The 19,608-nt window shown below is 38.4% G+C and overlaps 1 protein-coding gene across 5 annotated transcripts in view; it reads right to left on the bottom strand.

The window, feature by feature from the left end:
• Nucleotides 1-19,608, bottom strand: part of PLPP1 (phospholipid phosphatase 1) — a 131,536-nt gene that overhangs the window by 11,702 nt on the left and 100,226 nt on the right. For all 5 annotated transcript variants that reach the window (XM_069096513.1, XM_069096511.1, XM_069096512.1 and 2 more), the window contains one exon: nt 8,389-8,446. In XM_069096513.1, the coding sequence (XP_068952614.1) occupies nt 8,389-8,446 (58 nt within the window). The remainder of the gene's footprint in view (nt 1-8,388; nt 8,447-19,608) is intronic.

Genomic DNA, 19,608 nt, shown 5'->3' with positions numbered 1-19,608 from the left:
AAAACTATGTATTACCACTGCCAGGTCTATATTCCAAACAGAGCAAAGAAAAAGGACCTAAGTATACAAAAATATTTACAGCAGCTCTTTTTGTGGTGGCAAAGAATTGGAAATTGAGGGGATGAACAAGCTGTGGCAGATGGTTTCAGGAAAACGTGGCAAGACCTAGATGGGCTAAGGCAAAGCGCAGTGAGAACTGAGAGATCCCTGCGCCCAGTCACAGCAAGGCTGTAGGGATGATCAGCTGCCAAAGACGCGGCTGCTGTGATCCAAGGCCTCCCGGTGAGCTCTGAGCACAGACCAAAGCCCTCATTCTCACTGCGCACTCTTCCTTTTTCTTGCTCTTTCTGAAACGAGGCTAATAGGGAAATGTGTTCTGCATGTGATTTCACACATATAATTGATATCATGTTGCTTGCCTTCTCAGTGGTTATGAGGTGTGGGGGGAATTTGGAACTTAAAATTTAAAAAGAAAAGAATGTTAAAATAAATAATAAATGCGCAGGGGTGGGGGAATATGCCACAAGGTGATGATTTTTCAGCTCTAGAATCTGGGGCAGTAACTATGGTCAAAAACAGCTGTGATCAACATGTATCACTGAAGGACTAGTACTCCATGATCCCCCTCATTCACAGTCTCAGGTACCCATCCAAGGGGCATGTGTGGAAGGCCTGTGTGTAAAGAAACCCTGTGCCCTGTCTCCTGTCACTGAACAAATGCTGCTTTCCCTGATGCTAATGCATCTACTGCTTTTCTATTTCAGAATCCAGAAACAATATCCAGGGCATTTTCTTCAGTGTAAACAACTCCACCTTGCACCTTGGAATGGAAGCTCTAACTGAAGTCACTCCCTGATGCCAGGAGTTCATGACTGGGAAGCCTTTGGCCACCAAAAACCATCTCTAAATGAATACGGAGCCCTACTTCAATTGGAGATTGGCCCCGGAGGCCAAGATGCCCAGGGTAATAAGATGAGTCATCTGCAAAGGATTTTATTTTTTTTGCGGTCAAACGTTTTACATAAATGTGAGGGCTGGAAAGCAAGGAGACATCTGTGTATTCAGAGGCTGAAATGAAAACCAAGTCCAAGATCCACGTCAAGTAAATATTTCCATTGCTGATATTCAGTGAAATGCAGCACACAGCTGTCCCATCCTGTTTTACTTAGATGAAAAGACTCATTTAAAAAACAAACTATTTATTTGGATTTTCATTTTCATTAAAACTTTACATCTGAGGTTGACAGACTCAATCACTAAACTTGTATTTAATCAAGTTAATTTACTCTCTATTATTATTTCTCTAACTCCCTCCAAACCCTACTTGGTATCCACCACCGGCTCCAAAGAGCAGGCTGGCCTTGTCTATGCACTAGGTGGGCTCCCTGCCACGGGGCAGCCTCTTTCCTTCCCGTCTGACCCCCACTGTCAATGTTTACAGCATAAAGCAGTGCTGCTGACCCAAAGGTGGGACATATCACAAGCTACTACAGTCTGCCATTCTGTAAAAATGCTGGATGTGTTAATGTGAAGGGGTACTGCTAGAAGGAGGCGAGTGGCCAAGTTCTGAGGCTTATTCATGACAAGCCACTGTGATTTAGGGTAGAGTGATACATGAAGGACATGGGGATACTGCAGCTGCCGCAAGAATCAGAACAGGGTCCAAATTACTAAAGTATAAATGTAGGAGATGCACTAGAGTTCTTAAAAATTTGTCTATGAAAGGCAGAGGAAATATAGGACAATAGCTTGAGGAGATAAGTTTAAATAAAGGGATTTTTCTCAGTTAGAAAAGTCCTAGGCATGTCTACAGGAAGCAAGGAATAAATCAGGAGATAAAGAAAGACTGAATATGAGAGAAAGAAAGGGAGATCACCAAGGATCTCATATGGTGACCTCATTAGCAACTGGGGGCTTAAGTATTATCCCCCTGCCCCCGGGTCAGCCCCCAGCATCCTTTCCTGAGCTTCAGTCACACGTTTAGCCACCTACTGGACATTTTCAAACTGGACCCACACACATCTGAAACTCAACAAGTCCAAAATAGTACTCAGTTGTTTTCCATCCAAAACCTACCCCCCCCCCCAAACTAATTTCTGCCAAGGGCACTATCTCTTGATTTAAGAATTGCCAGGTTGATAACCTCATTAACTCTTCACTCTCACCCCAAAGACTATTAATTGCTGAATCCTGTCATTTCTATCCCCACAAAAATTGCTCACATCCATTCCCTTGTCTCCATTCACAAGGCTGACTAACATCCTAAATTCATGTCCTTCCCATCAGGCTCCCTATACACGACTGCTAAAGAGAAAGGAAGGAAGGAAGAGAAGGAGCAAGGGAGGGAGGAAGAGGACTCTGCAGGAGGGAGGGACTTTAGAGACCTACTGCACTTAAGCCCTTTACAAATATTATCTCATTTGATCCTCACCATAGCCCTGGGAAATAGGTGCTACCGTGTTTCCCTGATAATAAGACACTGCCTTATTATTTTTTTTTTTGGACAGAAAAACACCAGAGGGCTTAATTTCAGGGGAGGGCTTATTTTAATGAACATTGACAGCAATTTTAATAAACAGGTAAGTGTGAACAAAAAAATGTACCTTTATTCAATAATGAATTCAATAAAGAACAGGATGATGCGCTCACTGCTGCAGCTCTGATTGGATGCAGCTCGGAGCAAGGCGTGCGTTTCACGGGGGGTACGGTGCATAGAGGGTACTGTAATGTAGCGTGTAGCGCAGGGGATCACTTTCACTACAGCAGCAATCTCAATAGGGCTTATTTTCGGGGGAGGGCTTATTTTAGAGGAATCTTACACAGTAAGGGGAGGGCTTATTTTCAGGATAGGTCTTATTATTGGGGAACACGGTATCATTATCTCCATTTTCCCTTTGAGGAAACAGGCAGTAACTTGCCCAGGGTCACATAGCTAACTATTGTCTTAACACTGGATTGAACTCAGGTCTTCCTGATTCCAAGGCCAGTGTTCTATCCACTGCACCATCTGTTTCTTTGGGGAATAATATTGAGGACTTTTTTTGAGGTAAAGACCACCACCACAGCAAGCCTCTATTTTCTCAGTAAAGAAGAGGCTGGGTCTTGTGCTACAAAGAAGATGGTGTAGCAGGTACAGAGAAGAGAAGGATTAGAATGACCAGTGTAAAATGCTCTCTACCACGGGAGAATACCACTTTTATGGGTCTCTATCCAAGGTATCTGGCTACAGCTGGCAGCCTTGGTAGAATATCTTTCTTCTCTTATGTCAGTCTCCTGAAACAAGGTGTTTCCTTTAGCCAATTAAACTTATTGAGAAAAATGTTTATGTTAAGTTGCCATGTTAACTAGCCCTACTGAACACCCGAAAAAAAGGCAGTAAGGTCAGAATTTTATCAAGGTCACAGCTTTAGCTGGATTTATGGAAGAGATTCATCAGGGCCAATTCCCTTTAGATGTTGTTTGTGCCCAAAGATTCAAAATGCCCAGCCGAGCAGAAACAGATACACAGGACATACGGAGGAAGAATTCACAATTACGCATGTCCTCCTGAAGCCCAGGAGAGAAGAGTCAAAGGGGTCCTTGTTTGGAAGTGTTTGCTCATGCTGTGAAAACGGAAGAAATACAGGAGTAGAGCCCCAAGTGCACATAATGTGAGTACAAATGCAAAGTAGTCAAATCTAAGGATAAAATGTGTAAGAGAAATATTGAATACCTATTTCTCAATAGAATGCATTTGTTTACTTTGCCTCATTTCTCACCTAGCCTTAATCACTGAATGGGTGTTGCCTCAGACAAACTGACACCTGGGAAAGACCTGAGCTTAAAAAGGTCAAGGTCTCCCAATGCATCCAGGGCCATCTCCAGTCATCCAGATCTCTATCATGCTCCAGAGGAGAGAGTGAGGCTGGTGACTGCACAGCCCTGCCTCACTTAAATCCAATTCACTTGCAAGTCATGGCATCACCTGCCTGATGGCATGTCCTCTTTGAAAACAAAGAACAAAACAACAGTTAAAAGCCCTAGAATGCTGAGCAATGAGGCAAGGATGAAATATGGGGCTCAAACTACATATTACCATTAAAAAGGAGTCAAGTAGAGGCAGGAGCTAGTCCATTCCCAGGACCACTCCTGTGGTGGAAAGAGAAGATGGAGGATTCAGTGTCTAGAAGCAACTTTGCATTTTTAAAATGAAGATAACGAATTTATTCACTTCTTATTTACAAGAAGTTTTTAAAGGATAAAATTAGAGAACAAAAGTAAAGCACTATATATAAATGCAAAAGTATTGCTCCCCATAAGGTATCACAAAACAAAGATTGGGAATCACTCTCCTAGTCAAATTCACTCATGCAAATCAAAGATGGAGTTCCCATTCAGTGTGATCACACAAACATACAATTTGGAAAAATGAGTCAGGCTCTCAGTGGCTTTGACCATCCCTACCACCATTCATTATCTCCATCAACCCTCCCCCAGCAAGGGGCAGGGCGGGGTGGTTATATCGTTTGGAAAGAAGCATAAATTTTGCAATTAATTTTACTCCTACTAAATGAACTCAGGAAATTAGAAAGCTGTTTATTAAAACCTTTAAAAGTGCACATTAGTCATATATCCCATGGCAATTTTTCAGACACATGTAGGTATGTGTTTTAAAGAGGAAACTGTAAGCTATCATTGGAATAAACTCCATTCTGCTAACCTAGTATCACTGTTGCTTCTTCAGAAAATTCAATTAATATAAAATGGAAGTTTGTCACAGTGGCCAGACAAGAGACAAACACCACTATGTCTCTCTTCACCCCACTTCTTCCCCCAAGACCCAATGTAAGTGTAATGTAATGTAATGTAAGTTGTGGCTCTGGATTTTATATAAACTGCCCCTATAAATAAGTTCTTTAAACATCAAGGGTTAGGTGAGGTCTTTAGAGAAGCACTAGATTTTAAAACAAATAATTTTTTATTATTTTAAACACTAGAAGGACAAGAAGCATCAACTGACATAAAAATTTTATCATTTTACTATGAAATAAAAATTTTCTTCTCATTCTCTATCTTTTTTCCTTATGGACTTAAAAAAAATGCATTGTGCCACATGACACAGCTTGACCCTTTTCAGTATACTTAAAATATTCTTTATATTCTGCTTCTTCTAGTACTAAGTATTAACTCAGAAAGTAAGAAATTTAACTCAAAGCTTTTTTTTTTCATTTATTTCCTCATTAAAATCCACAGGGCTCAGTACTAAATATACATTAAAGTATTCAGTGACCTTCAGATGAAAGAATTTTGAATGCTTGGCGTCCCTATAGCTGTCTTAAGGAAACTACATGTTCTTTTCCAGTTTAACATAGCAAAATGTGGCTGCAAATCTCTTAATTCTACCTTCCAGCTATGTCATTAATACAAATTACCATGTTTCCATACATTCAAGCAATTAGAATGAGGACTTAGGGATCAGGAAATTAATGAGAAGACAACAAAGCAGCCCCTGGCTAGACCAAGCCTGATTATCTGAAGGTAGCACAGAAGCCACATCAAAAATGCCAGATTTCTGAATTCCGGAGTTATTATACCCACCCCCAATACCATAGGGGAAGGGAGTTCTCTAGAAAATAAACTAGCAGGGGAATCTACATCCCACTCTCCATCCAGGGGAAAGGCGAGGCAAGGCAAGGCAGCACCGCCAACTACAGGTACCCTGCAACATTCACATGAAAGCACGGCCCTCCAACCAAAGACACATAAATGCAGATGACCGATGCCCACCCAAAGGTTACAGCTGCTTCCAAAGGAAAAAAAAAAGCACCAAGGATAAAGAGTTGAGTGGAAAGGATCCTGGATTTAAAATCAGAGAACCTCAGTTCAGACCCTAGTTCTTTTTATCTCCCACTTGTCAGATTAGGAAAACTGACATAAAAGGAAAATGACAACTGTTAGAGCAGCCCTACGGGAAAAGGAGCATTAATGTACTGCGGGCTGATCTGCAAAACTGGTCCATTCTGTAAAGCAATCTGCAACTCGGCTGTCCCAGCCGACAAATCACTAAACTGTGCATTCATATCCTTTGGTGGAGTATACTAGACCTATACCCCAAAGAAATCAAAGAAAGAGGAAAACGAATAGAAGGAAAAGGAAATATATACAAAAATTTAAGTTTTTGTTGTGATAGAAAAGAACTGGAAACTGGGGGGGGGGCCTTAATTTAAGAATGCCTAAATAAAGTATGGCATAAAATATCATGTCTGATGTGATATGATATTTTAAGAAATGACAAGAGGGATGGTTACAGAGAAACCTGGGAAGACTTATATGAAATGAGACAGTGAAATGAGCTGAACCAAGAGAACAATTTATACAGTAATAACAACTTAGTACAAATAACTTGGAAAAACTTAAGAACTCTGATCAATGCAATCCACAGTCACAACTGCAGCGGACCAATGACAGAGCGAGTTACTTGACAGTGAGGCAATGGACTCAAGATGCAGAATGAGACATACATATTGGGACATAGTCAGTGAAGGAATGAATCTGTTTTACTTGATTATACATTTTTTAGGGCAGTGAGGTGGTGCAGCACCAGGCCTGGAGTCAGGAAGACTCACTTTCCTGAGTTCAGATCTGGCCTCAGACACTTACTAGCTGTGTGACCCTGAGCAAGTCACTTAACCCTGTTTGCCTCAGTTTCCTCATCTGTACAATGAACTGGAGAAAGGAAGGGCAAACCACCCCCGTGTCTTTGCCAAGAAAACCCCAAATGGAGTCATGAAGACACAACTGAAAACTCAATAATAAAATGCATTTTTGGTTATGAGGTTTTGTTTTTCTTTTTTTTTCCCCCTAAGGGAGGAAATGAGAGGAGGAAAATGACTGCTTGTTAGTTTTTTAAAAACGGTTTCCATCGTAGCCCTTCATTTATTAGCTATGTAACCTTCGGCAAACCACCACCTCTCCAGGCTTCAATACCCTCAGCAGCAAAGCAAGAGGCCCAGGCTCCAGTTTTAAATTCGTTATGTGAAAACTAGACAACAAAAAGTTGCTTCCTGAAGACTAACAATGAGGCTGTATCCCAGCCATCCATTTAGAGAATTTAACTAATCAAGACTGAGAAATGTGTAAGAAGTATTAACCAAAAGTCAAAGCAGTGATATGCTGTGATTTAGAGCCAGTTTTGTCAAGTTAAAATATCTACTCAGACATCTGAGAAAGTCAGAGCTATACAGCTCTAACAGGCACGTGGTTATCCAAGCAGCCTCCACAAAAAGCAAGCCAACCCTTCAGTGCAGCTTAGTTTTATGAACAAAGCAGTTGCCAGGAATGCACTCTTTTCCGCAGAAAGTGGTTTGCCCAGATTTCAGTGGTTTGCATAGGTTTCACTCCTTTCCCCTGGAAGCTCCAACAGTCCTCCGACACCTTCATCTTGGACTTATGGAAACACTGACATAAAATGGAGAAGTGACCGAAAATGGAGCAAATGCACAGGCTAGGAGCCTGATTCAATCAAACAGACCCAGGATTTTGATCCTATTTAATGCCATGAGATTCAGGGAAAGATGAGGAGTTGAAACTTTTAGGTTAATGGAAAATAGCCTAGGAAATATGTCAGAAAGTGGAAGACAGCCCAAAACCTGCTCAAAGTGAAGCAACCAGCAGCTGCCTTTATTTTAAAGCCTTAGTTAGACACCAGACACTCCAGAGGGGAAGGTCTTGCAACTGAATGGAGCAAAACTGGTCTCACAGTTTCCTTTCTAACGAAAAACATCGCATTATATTATCAAGCAAGACAAATCCCCTGAGCCCCATGCTGATGAAAGAAAGCAGTCGAAAATAATTTTCTTCTACTGTACAGAAGCTACTGTCTCCCTCATATTCTAAGGAGCTTCTTATGCTGGGGGAAAAAACCTCCTAGAGCGAAGGATATCCAAAGGTTCTTGTTGCAACCCACTGGGAGACATCTCTGGCTGCTGTTTTACAATCCTTGCATTTCAAAAGGTGAACTTCCCCACTTTCCTGATCATTACACCTCTCCTGAATTTAAAGCTATGCCTTGCTTTAACTGACACCTCTAAGGGCCAGAACTACCTACCTTCAAACAGATCGTTCTTCAGCCAAAGTAGAGACAGGATATCTCTAACACATGGCTGGCTGCCTTCTGTCCTGACTTCCTAAATTAAAGTATACCTTGGCCCTTAATATCTCCCACTCCAAATCCCTTCCTTCACCCTCCCTGACCCCAACTCTATGTGACGGCATCTAAATCCAAGAGACTTAGAAGAGAAGCCTTAGGGCTGACCTTCTGCATGTCTAACAGCGTGAAGAAACACACATACTGAATGCATTAACTTCATACTGTACAGTATATATGAATTAAAAATAGGAAATACTTACTGCGAGAAACAGCATGCAGTACATGGAAAATGAAGAATGTCCGGAATAAAATGATAATCTAAAAGAAAAAGGAGATGAGAGAGAGTGACATTAACTTCCTTTCTTCTACATTAATTCACACAAATATTAACCAACATTTTCACAGCCAGGAAAAAAAATGGAATTTTGTTTGTCTGTTTGTTTGATTAAACTGGGCAGTGTTGTTTCCCTTGTCGGATTAAAGAGTCAGTGTAACCTAGGGAAAAATCACTTCTTTTGTCTCCAGTTTCCTCACTTGTAAAGATTAAACAATCTGATCTCACGGGTCTCTTCTAGCTCAGGAAAAACTCTGATAATTCTCTTTGTATCAACAACTTCCTTAAAGATGAAGATTGCAAGATCTCTAAATCACAGATAAACAAACATTTTTGCATTTTACAATGTCTGACCTAGAACAAGTCAGAGAAATAAGTGAACTAATTCCTTTCTGCATATTTAACATTGACCTTACATGAAGAAAACTAAACCAATCAACCTCACTACAAGAAGAAACCTCTATCAGGGTCTGGCCCTTGCAGACGGATACAGTCACTTACCAAAAGTCTTACAGGGACCTGGGATCAACTTCTAAAAGCAATCAGTAGAGTCACCCATGCTGCAACCACCCAATAAAAGATCAGGACAGGACATATTTGTCCTTTTTGTACGTGTAATTTGGTTCTTTGTCCTCCAGAGAAGACACAAAAAGACAAAATGAAAAAATGGCAAAGTAAAATGGTGAGTGACAAAGACTATGCTGGTTTTAAATAGAGAAAGAAGACATAAGATCGATCACACACTGTGTGTCCTAAGGGTACTTACTGACCAGTCCATAATTCTCCCTCCTACTAGCCTAAGAACCCAAGGAACCTTTCCCATCTCTCCAGAGCCTGGCACTTAGTTTCCTCATGGACTATGAGAGAAACATGATTGGGCTAAGAATATATACAGCAAATTTCCCAACTAGAATTATGTCCCCAACAGCTCACAGTACACTATGCTCCAGTGTCTCAGAGAAAACATAATCTAAATAAACTCTCACAGGGGGCGGCCAGGTAGCACAGCGAGTAAGAGCACCGGCTCCAGTGTCAGACTGACCTGGAGATCGAATCCCGGGCTCAGACACTTAGCACCCACCCAGAAACACCTGGCCGTGTAATCTTGAGCAAGTTACTTAACCCCAATTGCTTAGGGGCGGCCAGGTGGCTCGGTGAGTGAGTAAGAGCACCGGCTCCAGTGTTGGGACGACCTGGAGATCGAATCCCGGGCTCAGACACTCAGCACCACACCCAGAAATAACTGGCCGTGTAACCTTGAGCAAGTTACTTAACCCCGATTGCTTAAAAAAAATAAAAAAAATAAAAAAACTCTCACACAAATTATCTAAAATTTCCAACACACACACACACACACACACACACACACACACACACACACACACAAAATTATATAATGAGAACAAAAAAACCCAAATCACCAAATGACTCCTAAAAAATGCAGCTGAACTGAGCCATGCTCAAGTAAATCTCTGGCTGCTCAAAAATCCTAAACTCTATAAAAGAAAATTGTTTCTTAAGTGGCATCTGCAGTATAAAACATTGACTTTTCTAAGGTAAGGGGCATTACACAGCAAAGAAATTTGATAAAACCAAATGTTAAAGAAAACTGAGATTGTAAAACAAGAGTAATTCTCTATTTGCTGAAAACTCCACTCCTCAATACAACCGCAATCCCTCCTGAGGCTCACCCCCAAAATGACAGAAACAAGTTTGGGAAATGGAGGAGAAACAAGGGTTCTCTTGGCAGCCGATGACTGTACCCCCATTTCCTAGCAGGTGATTTTCTATACCTTGTTCTTAAGCATACTTTCTGCTAACCCAGACATCTCCACCGCATACTTGGAAAGTCTTGCAAGGCCACCTGAGCAGACATTTTTCAAGTGGCCAGCCAGCCAGGGAGCATTTACTAAGGGCCTTCTATGGGTCTGGTCCGATGCTAATTTGGGGAAGGGTAGCTTTGGGGGGCACAGTTCCATATTGCTTTCCAGAATGGCTGGATCAGTTCATAGTTCTATCAAGAGTAACTGTTGTATCTGTTTCCCTCCAGCATTTGACATTTGCTTTTTTTGGCAAAATGAATGTGAGGTAGCATCTCAGAGTTGCTTTAATTTGCATTTTTCTAATTATTAGTGATTCAGAACATCTAGTTATTAAAAGCTTGTATTTCTTTCTCTGAAAACTACCTATTTGAGGGCAGCTAGGTGGCACAGTGAATAGAGCACGGGCCCTGATGTCAGGAGGACCTGAGTTCAAATCCAGCCTCAGACACTTAACACGAAATTAGCCATGTGACCTTGGGCAAGTCACTTAACCCCAATTGCCCTACCTTCCTCCGCAAAAACAAAAACTACCTATTCACATCTTTTGACCATTTGAAGAATGGCTTTTATTCATAGACATTTGAATCAGTTCATAAATTGATAGATCTTAGAAATGAAACATTTTAATCAGAAACATAAGGAAAAGATTTTTTTCCTATTTACACACTTCTCTTCTAACTTTAGCTGAACTGATTTATGCATAAACTTTTTCATTTTATGTAATAAAAATGGGCCATTTTACATCCTGTGACGCTCCCTCTCTCTTAATGTGTTAGAAACTCTTTGTCTATTCATAAATCTGATTTCTTTCTTGCTCCTCTAAGCTGTGTATGACGACTCCCTTTATTTCTAAGTCATATAACCATTTGTACCTTGTCTTGGTATATGGTATGAATAACTGGTCTATACCTAGTTTTTGCTTCTCATTTTTCACAAGTTTTTGTTGGAAAGTGAGTTCTCTGAGACCTTTCACTTTATCAAACAATGGGCTACTGTTTTCATTTGCTTCTATATACCGTATATCCAATCTATCCCACTGATAAATCTATTTCTTAACCAATACCAAACTGTTTTGATGATTACTACTATGTAGTATATTTCAAGATCTGATACTGCTAAGCCACATTGCTGTCCAATATTTTTTCATTAAATCCTTTAATATTTATTATTGATCTTTTGTTCTTCAATGAATTTTGTTATTTTGTTTTCTAGTTCTATGAAGTAAACCTCTGGTAGTCTGGTATGGAACTGAATTAGTAAATTAATTTAAGATGTATTTGTCATTTCTATTACATTGACTCAGACTATCCATCAGACTATGTATAAATTATTTTTATAATTATGTTAATCTGCATTTGCATAAAGAATGTTTGGTAATCATGTTCATACAATTCTTGTGTGTGAGTACATGCCTGTGCAAGTATGCTATGTGTTTCTTGGTACATGGATTCTCAAGCATTTATATTTTCTGTGGTTACTTTAAATACAATCACTCTATCATTTCCTACTGGATTTTGATGGTAATATACAGAAATGCTAGTGATATATGCAGGTTTATTTTATATCCTACAACTTTGCTGGAGTTATTTCATTTTTTTTCACTGATCCTCCAAGGTTTTCTAAAAAGACAGAACAAAAAACCATCATGTCATCTCCAAAAATTGATAATTCCGTTTCATCTTTGCCTGTGCTTATTCCCAAACAAGGATTTTTAAGAAGAGTGAAACACACATATGTTTGTAGACAGCTGAGAAACAGGCAGCAGACCAGGAGACTGACACTCAGTGAGAGAGGAGAAACGGCAGGGAAATCTGCTGGGAGAGGCACGGTGGGAGGGGTTCACTAGTGCATGCAGAGAGGCTTACCTCGGCCAGGAAAAGGATGTCTTCACCTGGGGTAAAGGAATAGATAGGACTTCTGATGGAAGATACTAAATTAATCTTTTCATGCAAATGTGACATTTTGGTTGTTTCCTCTGATTACAGGTCTAAACCTCTTAATACAAGTGGAATACTATTCTAACAGATCTGCTATGAAATGGTCTTGGGACAGGTAATAGCAGACTGAAAAACAAAAACTGGTTTTGTTTGGACCAATACAGGACACAGGCTCCCTGGATTAGGAAACAAAACTTTTTATGAGATCTGAAACCAATAGATGATATATTCCACCAAAGGCAAAGAGGGAAGAGTAGCTTTTAAGAAAAAAAAAATCACACTTTTATTCAAGGACTGAAGAATTTCATGAAGCCAAAAGAATAACTGTACTATAAAATATCACAAAGACTATGTATGTAAGAAAGGTCAAAAGTGAGAATGACAAGCATACTTTTCAAGTTACTAATGAAACCATTTCAACTTGTTAACTGCACTCACTGTCAAGGGTTGTTTTTTGTACTCTGTTGGAGTCACAATGTAAACTAAACTGTTTTTTCTTGGTTCTGCTTTTGTTCTGCGTCAGTTCAGAGAGATCTTTCCATGCTTCTCTAGATTCATCATACACATCATTTCTTACAACACATTAATATTTCATTATGTCCATGTACCACAATTTAACCATTCTCTAACCAACAGATACCTACTTCACCGCCATTTCTTTCTACCAGACAAAGTTCCAACATAAAAATTTTGTTATAAATGGGGAGGGGACTTTCTTCTTATCAATGAACCCTCTTGGGGTATAAGCCTAGTAATTCAATCTCTGGATCAAAAAGAAATGAACATTTTAGTTACTATATTTGCCTGATTCTAAAATGGTCATACTGCTTCACAGCGAATGCACTGGTGTGCCTATCTTATAAGCCATCCAAACACTGACTATTCTCTTTTGCCATTTTGTTAGGTGTAAAATGAAACGTCAGGGTTGTTTTGATTTGCATTTTTTCTTAACATTCTTATAGGGTTATTGATAGTAATAGGTAATTTTTAGTTAATGAATAAATAATTCTTCTTTTGAGAACTGTTTATTCACATCCTTTAATCACATATCTCTTAGGGAATGGTTTTTGGTTTCAATGTAGAGACATTTAGGATACCAAATACTTATTTAAGAAACATGAAACATGATACAAAGATATTTTACCACTTGGTCACTTCCTTTCTTAACTTAGATGCATTAATTTTATTTGTGTAGAAAATGATTGGTCCTTTATTTCATTAAGGAGCACCTTACAAATGGATCTATACAAATATTTTATACAAAAATGTGGTTACCAACAGGTAATGTTTATAGACTACTGGGCAATTCTTAACACCCTGTGCCTCCTTTTCCACCTCTCCCCCACTACTGTTACAGAGGAAGTAGAAGGGAGCCAAAAGAAACTAGTGGATATTTTGTATTTGCTTGTTTTGTTTCATTTCTCTTTCACCACAAGTAAAGATTTCACCTGGATTCAAGTCTATAAATAAGCTACTGCAATGAACTACTGTGGATTGTACTCAAATGTTCTCCAGCACGGTAAAACTTATCACAGCTGGCATCCCACTTGTGGTGAGCGTGACAGTGCTTCAAATACTGGAGACTGCTATCACATCCTGCCTAAACCCCTCCCTCCCAATTTTCTCTTCTCCACCAATTAAGAAGTACAAAGATCTTTTTCAAGTAACACTTAAAAGAATAGTTTATGAAGTGACATTGAATTTCTTCATTTCATTAAATCATCCTGGCAGCTAACACTCTCTACCAATATATGACATACAAAATGTATTCACATATTTACTTATGGGATATGTAGAAAACATACTACAAACCTTAAAGCATTATTATTGTCCTCAATACCCCAATGAAGACTTTATTGCTTTTTTTTTTAGAAACAGGCTACCAAACCAAATAAATCATTATCAAATGATTACTTACCAGTCATCTTGATAATATCATAAAGTTTCTCTAAGCCATAGAATACCCGTCCTATAGAAAATACAACCATGCTTTCTAGCACTCACTACAAAAAAAAAGGGGGGGGGGGACTGTAATCCCATTCTTTCTACTGAGGTTTAGTAAAAGGATCAAATCTGGATAAAAGGAGACAACCACTAAATATGCCAAGCTAAGCCTACATAATCTAGATAAATGTGGTTTATTCAGTTGTACTACAAGTAGTCATCTTTAGTGACCTAACAAGTGCTTAAGAATGTTTTTACTCTAAATAAAATTATAGCCATAGCTAGATTTTTACAAGTGACTCTCGCTTTAAAAGCCAAACAAATGCAATGTAAATGCCCCCTATGAATAACATCCTGTAGCCACAACCTTTTTTCATGTACTAAGAAGGTTTAACCGGTTTGGTTTCATTCTTAAAATAGTTCATCAGGATATTTCAGCTAAAACAATAAAACTACTGGACTTATATACCATCATATTCACTTTGACCATTGAGGTCAGAAGAAAAGGAAAATGCCTAAATGTTTTAAAAAATATTTTATAGATATAATTGGGAAAGAAGACATACAGGCACTGGGGCATAGAGATCCACCATGCCCTACTGGAAAAGTCTAAGGGGGTATGGGAGAAGAGATGGGAGAGACCAGATTGGAGGAGGGGATATCCTGTGGGACTGCTATTTTGGGGCAGTGGGTAGGGGAAAAACGGGGAGAAAATTTGTAACTCAAAATCTGGCGGAAATGAATGATGTAAATCAGAAGTTATAAAACATTTGAAAAATGAAAAAAAAAATTTATAGAGCAATACTCTTTATTGTAATCAAGTACTGAAAAGAAAGAGGATGTCTACCAATTAGGGAATGGCTGAACCCTAAGTTAAAGGACCTGTTTGAAATGATGCAGTGATGTGAATGGAACCAGGAGAATGATTGAGGCAGTAACTAAAACCCTGTAAAGGCCAACATCTGTGAGACTTTAGAACAATGAACAATGCAATTGGGGGGGAGGGGGAAGATTCCAGAATACCAATAACAAAGCATGCTTCTTACTCACTGGCAGACAGGTGATGGATCCAAAGTACAGAATAATACATACATTTTCACACATGGTCAATGTGTTAATTAATTTGTTTTGTGTGACTGTTACAAGAGTGAGATTTTTTTAGCAGATAGAATGATAAGTGATTTTTTTTAAAAGACAGAAAAAGAATGAATGAATGAATGAATCTTTTAAAAAATAAAGAGAATGAGGGGCGGCCAGGTGGCTCAACGAGTAAGAGCACCAGCCCCAGTGTCGGGATGACCTGGGGATCAAATCTGGGCTCAGATACTCAGCACCACACCCATAAATAGCTGGCCGTGTAACCTTGAGCAAGTTAACTTAACCCGGATGGCTTTAAATAAATAAATAGAGAGAATAGAAGAAAGTTCACAAGAGAAACAGACCAGCAGGGAAGAACCAGAATCACAACTTTAAATCTGAACTATATACAATATGCCATATATAACTGAAGTTGATGGTTTTATTTGTTGTTCTCATCTGTTTTTCTTTTATGGGGAAATGTTCATTTTTGCTGATTTTTGTCAAGTTCATAAAAAAAGAGTATTTTTAAAAATAAAAATAGTTTGCAATTCCAACTGGCAAATCCTGTCTAACTTTTAGTGCCTTAAAAAATACACTCCAAATCAAAGAACTGAAATCCAACTTTTTATTTAAAAAATAGAATTTTAGACATTTCGAGCTAGAAAAGGACTTTAGAAATAATTCTTCAACAAACTCCTTTAACTTGAGTCCACAGTGGTTTTCTGAGCTCCCCTTATTACTGGCTGAGCTGAACCTAGTTCTCAGGTAGCCTGACATTCCAGTCTAATGTGCCTTCTACATTACTATACTCACCAAAAACCACAGGATCCACCCACCAGACAGGATACTGTATGCTACACAGAACAATACTTAAGGCAAACAACTGTTAACATGGCATTTTTATTTAATTTCCTTTATGTAAGACATTTCCAGGAGACAGGCTATGACAAGGAGAACAATGAGCATGAGAAACAGAAGGGACAGACAGACACAAGGAGGAGGCAAAGCTTAAAATAACAAAAGGAAATGCACCCGAAGCGAACTTCTTTTAGGAAGGGTAATCAAGCTGCACATAACCAAACAGTACAGTAAATGCATCTTATTTCCTTGGACCACCCAGTGATTTTGAGCTATTATTTTAACAGAAGGAAAATCCTGCCATGCAACTCTTTACAAAAGCATTATGATGATCTTAACAGACCATCACTGAAAGGAACTTACACAAAATAAGTTTTAGTTTAAGCAAGCCATTTTATATAAAGATTTTTATATCTAAAATGGTATCAATTTATCATTGCTTTTCAGTTCATTAATAATAAATCTTGATCAAATAATTTAATTAGCTACTGGATTCAAAAAGTAATGCAAAGAACTCTAATCCTACAGGTAAATACAGATCATGGAAACCCCGGGAAATGGGAAACTTTGGGGACTGGAATAAATGGATAAAAAGAACAGAAAGATCCATTTTAACTATATAAGAGGTGAGAGTATTTTAAACACTTAGTGAACCACTTTATATAGTCAAATGACATAAATGTATTTTTTACATTAAAAAATTCAATCATTCTTTAGGTGACGAGTACCTGCAGAGTAGAATTAGAAAACCAAGAAATAGTAGGAGAGAGATTATTTAAACAGGGTTAATATTTTATCAGTTTCAAAGAACTGAGATGGAGAGGCACCACCTGATGGAACAGAAAGAAATACTGCCAAGACAGTGTTTTGTCTTACAATATGCTAGCTACCCTGGGACTTTAAGGAAGACAAAGATTACTGAAAGGGGGAAAAATAGAAGTACCACAGAGAAATTTTCTTTTGCATAACAAAAAAAATCTAAGTCTTGAAAACAAATTCATCTTGGCCAGGTGAGAAAAGCAAGGATGCAAGAGGGGAGTAAGTCATACAAAAGAAGAATAAAAATGTTGGCTTGTACAAAGTAGGGGGTTTCCAGGTTTACGTGAAAGTATTATAGTATACTAAACCAAATTATTTGCCTTATTCATAATGAAGGCTATTCTTATTGATAAAAAGTGAAAAATCAGAGGATAAAACAAATGATTTTTTTCCTTCCGCCTCTGCACTCTATTTGTAACACTGGGTAAGTCATTTAACCTACAGTTTCCTCCATATATAATTAATTATACGGGGAAGAAGGGAATAAAGAAGGGGAGGAAGGAAGGGGGTAAGGGAAGGAGAGAAAAAAGGGGAGGGGAAAGAGAAGGGGAAAGTCAGGGAGAGAGAAGGGAAAAGGAGGAAGATGGGAAGAGAGAGGAGGAAGAAAGATGAGACAAGGGAAAAGGTAAGAAGAAGGAGAAGGGAGAAGAAAGAGGAAGAGAAAGAGACTGAGGAAGAAAGAGGGAGGGAAGGAGGCAAAGAGAATGAGAGCACTCAAATCCTTTGCACCCTACACTCAATTCAATATAAAATTACTCAACTCAACATAAAAATCACTAAAAAAGCACAGCAAGGTCAGCCCCTAGTATAATGTATAGTATAATTCCTGCTTTACTAGGAAAATAACTTATGTAATTCCATCATCTACTTCAGGTCAAACTACCAACTTTTAACTATGACATTTATGAAAGAAAAGAGAAAACTTAAGATTACTGAATGAATTAAACTGACCTCAAGATTCATAACTGAAGGTAGAGATTATCAGCATCAGGACAGTAGGCAGAAGTTAGAAGAAATGAATGCATAAAAACAACAGAGAAGTCAAATAAGAGATGAAAGGGGAGCTGGTCAGACAGGTTCACTCTCAGTTTTTACCAGATTAGACTGACTAACCTGACTGAAAATCATACAAACACAAAGGATACCTTACTAAAAGCACCCTATGCCTAAAAGTATGGTAAAGAAGACAAAAAATCAGATTACTTTAAATATTATAAAGTGTTCCGTTGTACAGTTTTATACAGATACAGATTTTACGAATGTATGAATACATGTATGTATAAACATACAAGCACATTTAAAAACAGCTCCTATTTTGTAATGACATTTATGTGTGAACTTCTATAAATTAATTAGACTACAATGACAGAAGAAAAGATATATCCCAACAAACTTTAGAAACTTTGAAGATGTCTGTATTCCTTTTTGCAAATTTAAATGTCACTAAATGCTATTTTTTTGACTCTTATGCAGAAGAGAGTCAAAAGTTCTGTTGCTCAGATCCCAGAGCAAAATCAAAGATTCATGACATAAGCCACTGACAAGGCCAAGTTCTGGGGTAGGGAAGAGGTCTGTGTGTGGTATTACATATAGCTCTGTTGTTCTGAAACTACAGAGATCTTCCAGCTAGCTGACAAGGGTCAAGACTAACAATTATCTCCTGGAGTTCCAGTTAGAAGCAAGCCTGCAAGCTGTGATGCGCAGACCCAAACTGATTGTATCCGGTGTCTGCAAAGCTCACATCAGGAAGATAGCAGTAAAACCATTTCTTATATCAGACAACTTGGACCCTTTGCTGGTCCCTGGCATGGGCTACCACTGATATTCTTGAAGAACACAGCAGAAAGGGGCTGCTTGTAATACAACATATCAATTCAGAAAGTAAAGTTAGAAGAGAATGAGTAAACCAAAAAAAGGTAACAAAAATAAAGAGCTGTTACTGAGCTAGGGACACCAAATACATAAACCTGGACAAAGAAGATTACTCCACAATATCTATCTACCAAAAGTAGATACCAAAGTCTCAAAGAAAGAAAGAAGGAGCTTGGCCACAAATCTGACTAGAAGTATAGGAAGAAATGAAGCAAGAAATTAAAAAAAAAAAGATTAAGGATATTATAAATGAAATAACAACTCTAGAAAGAACTGATAAAGAAGAAGAAATTGAAAAGACAAGAGAAAGACTTGGAAGGGTAATTAACAACTTGGTAGAAAAGGTATAAATCCTCACCCAAATAAGAGACTCAGTGAAAATAAGAAAAGACAAAACAGAAATTGATGGCTCTATGATATAAAGAAATATTAAAGTGAAAAGACAAAAAGGGGGAGGGGTGACTATAAAGTATCTCATATTAAAAACTGACCTGAAAAACAGATCAAGGAGAAATACCTAAAGAATTAATGATTTTTGATCATGACAGACATGATCCAAAAAAGAAAAAGTCTGTATATCATGTTTTTAAAAATCATGAATAAAATTGTCCAGAACTATTAGAACCAAAGGAAACAGCAAAAACAGAATCAACTAGTCATATCCAGAAAGAAATCCAAATATGAAAATACCCTGAAACTTCACAGCCAAAATCTAGAGGTCCTAAGTCAAAGAAAAAAAATACTCAAAAGCCATAGTCAGGATCACACAAGACCTAGCAGTTACCATTAGAAAAGAGTGAAAACCTCCAAATA

The sequence above is a fragment of the Petaurus breviceps genome, unplaced genomic scaffold (assembly GCF_028583685.1).
Source record: "Petaurus breviceps papuanus isolate PSGF00001 unplaced genomic scaffold, PetGlider_PUasm1.0 229, whole genome shotgun sequence".
NCBI classification, from domain to species: Eukaryota; Metazoa; Chordata; class Mammalia; order Diprotodontia; family Petauridae; genus Petaurus; species Petaurus breviceps.
Note: the sequence above shows the minus strand (reverse complement) of the source record. Positions and strands in the feature narration are given on the sequence as shown.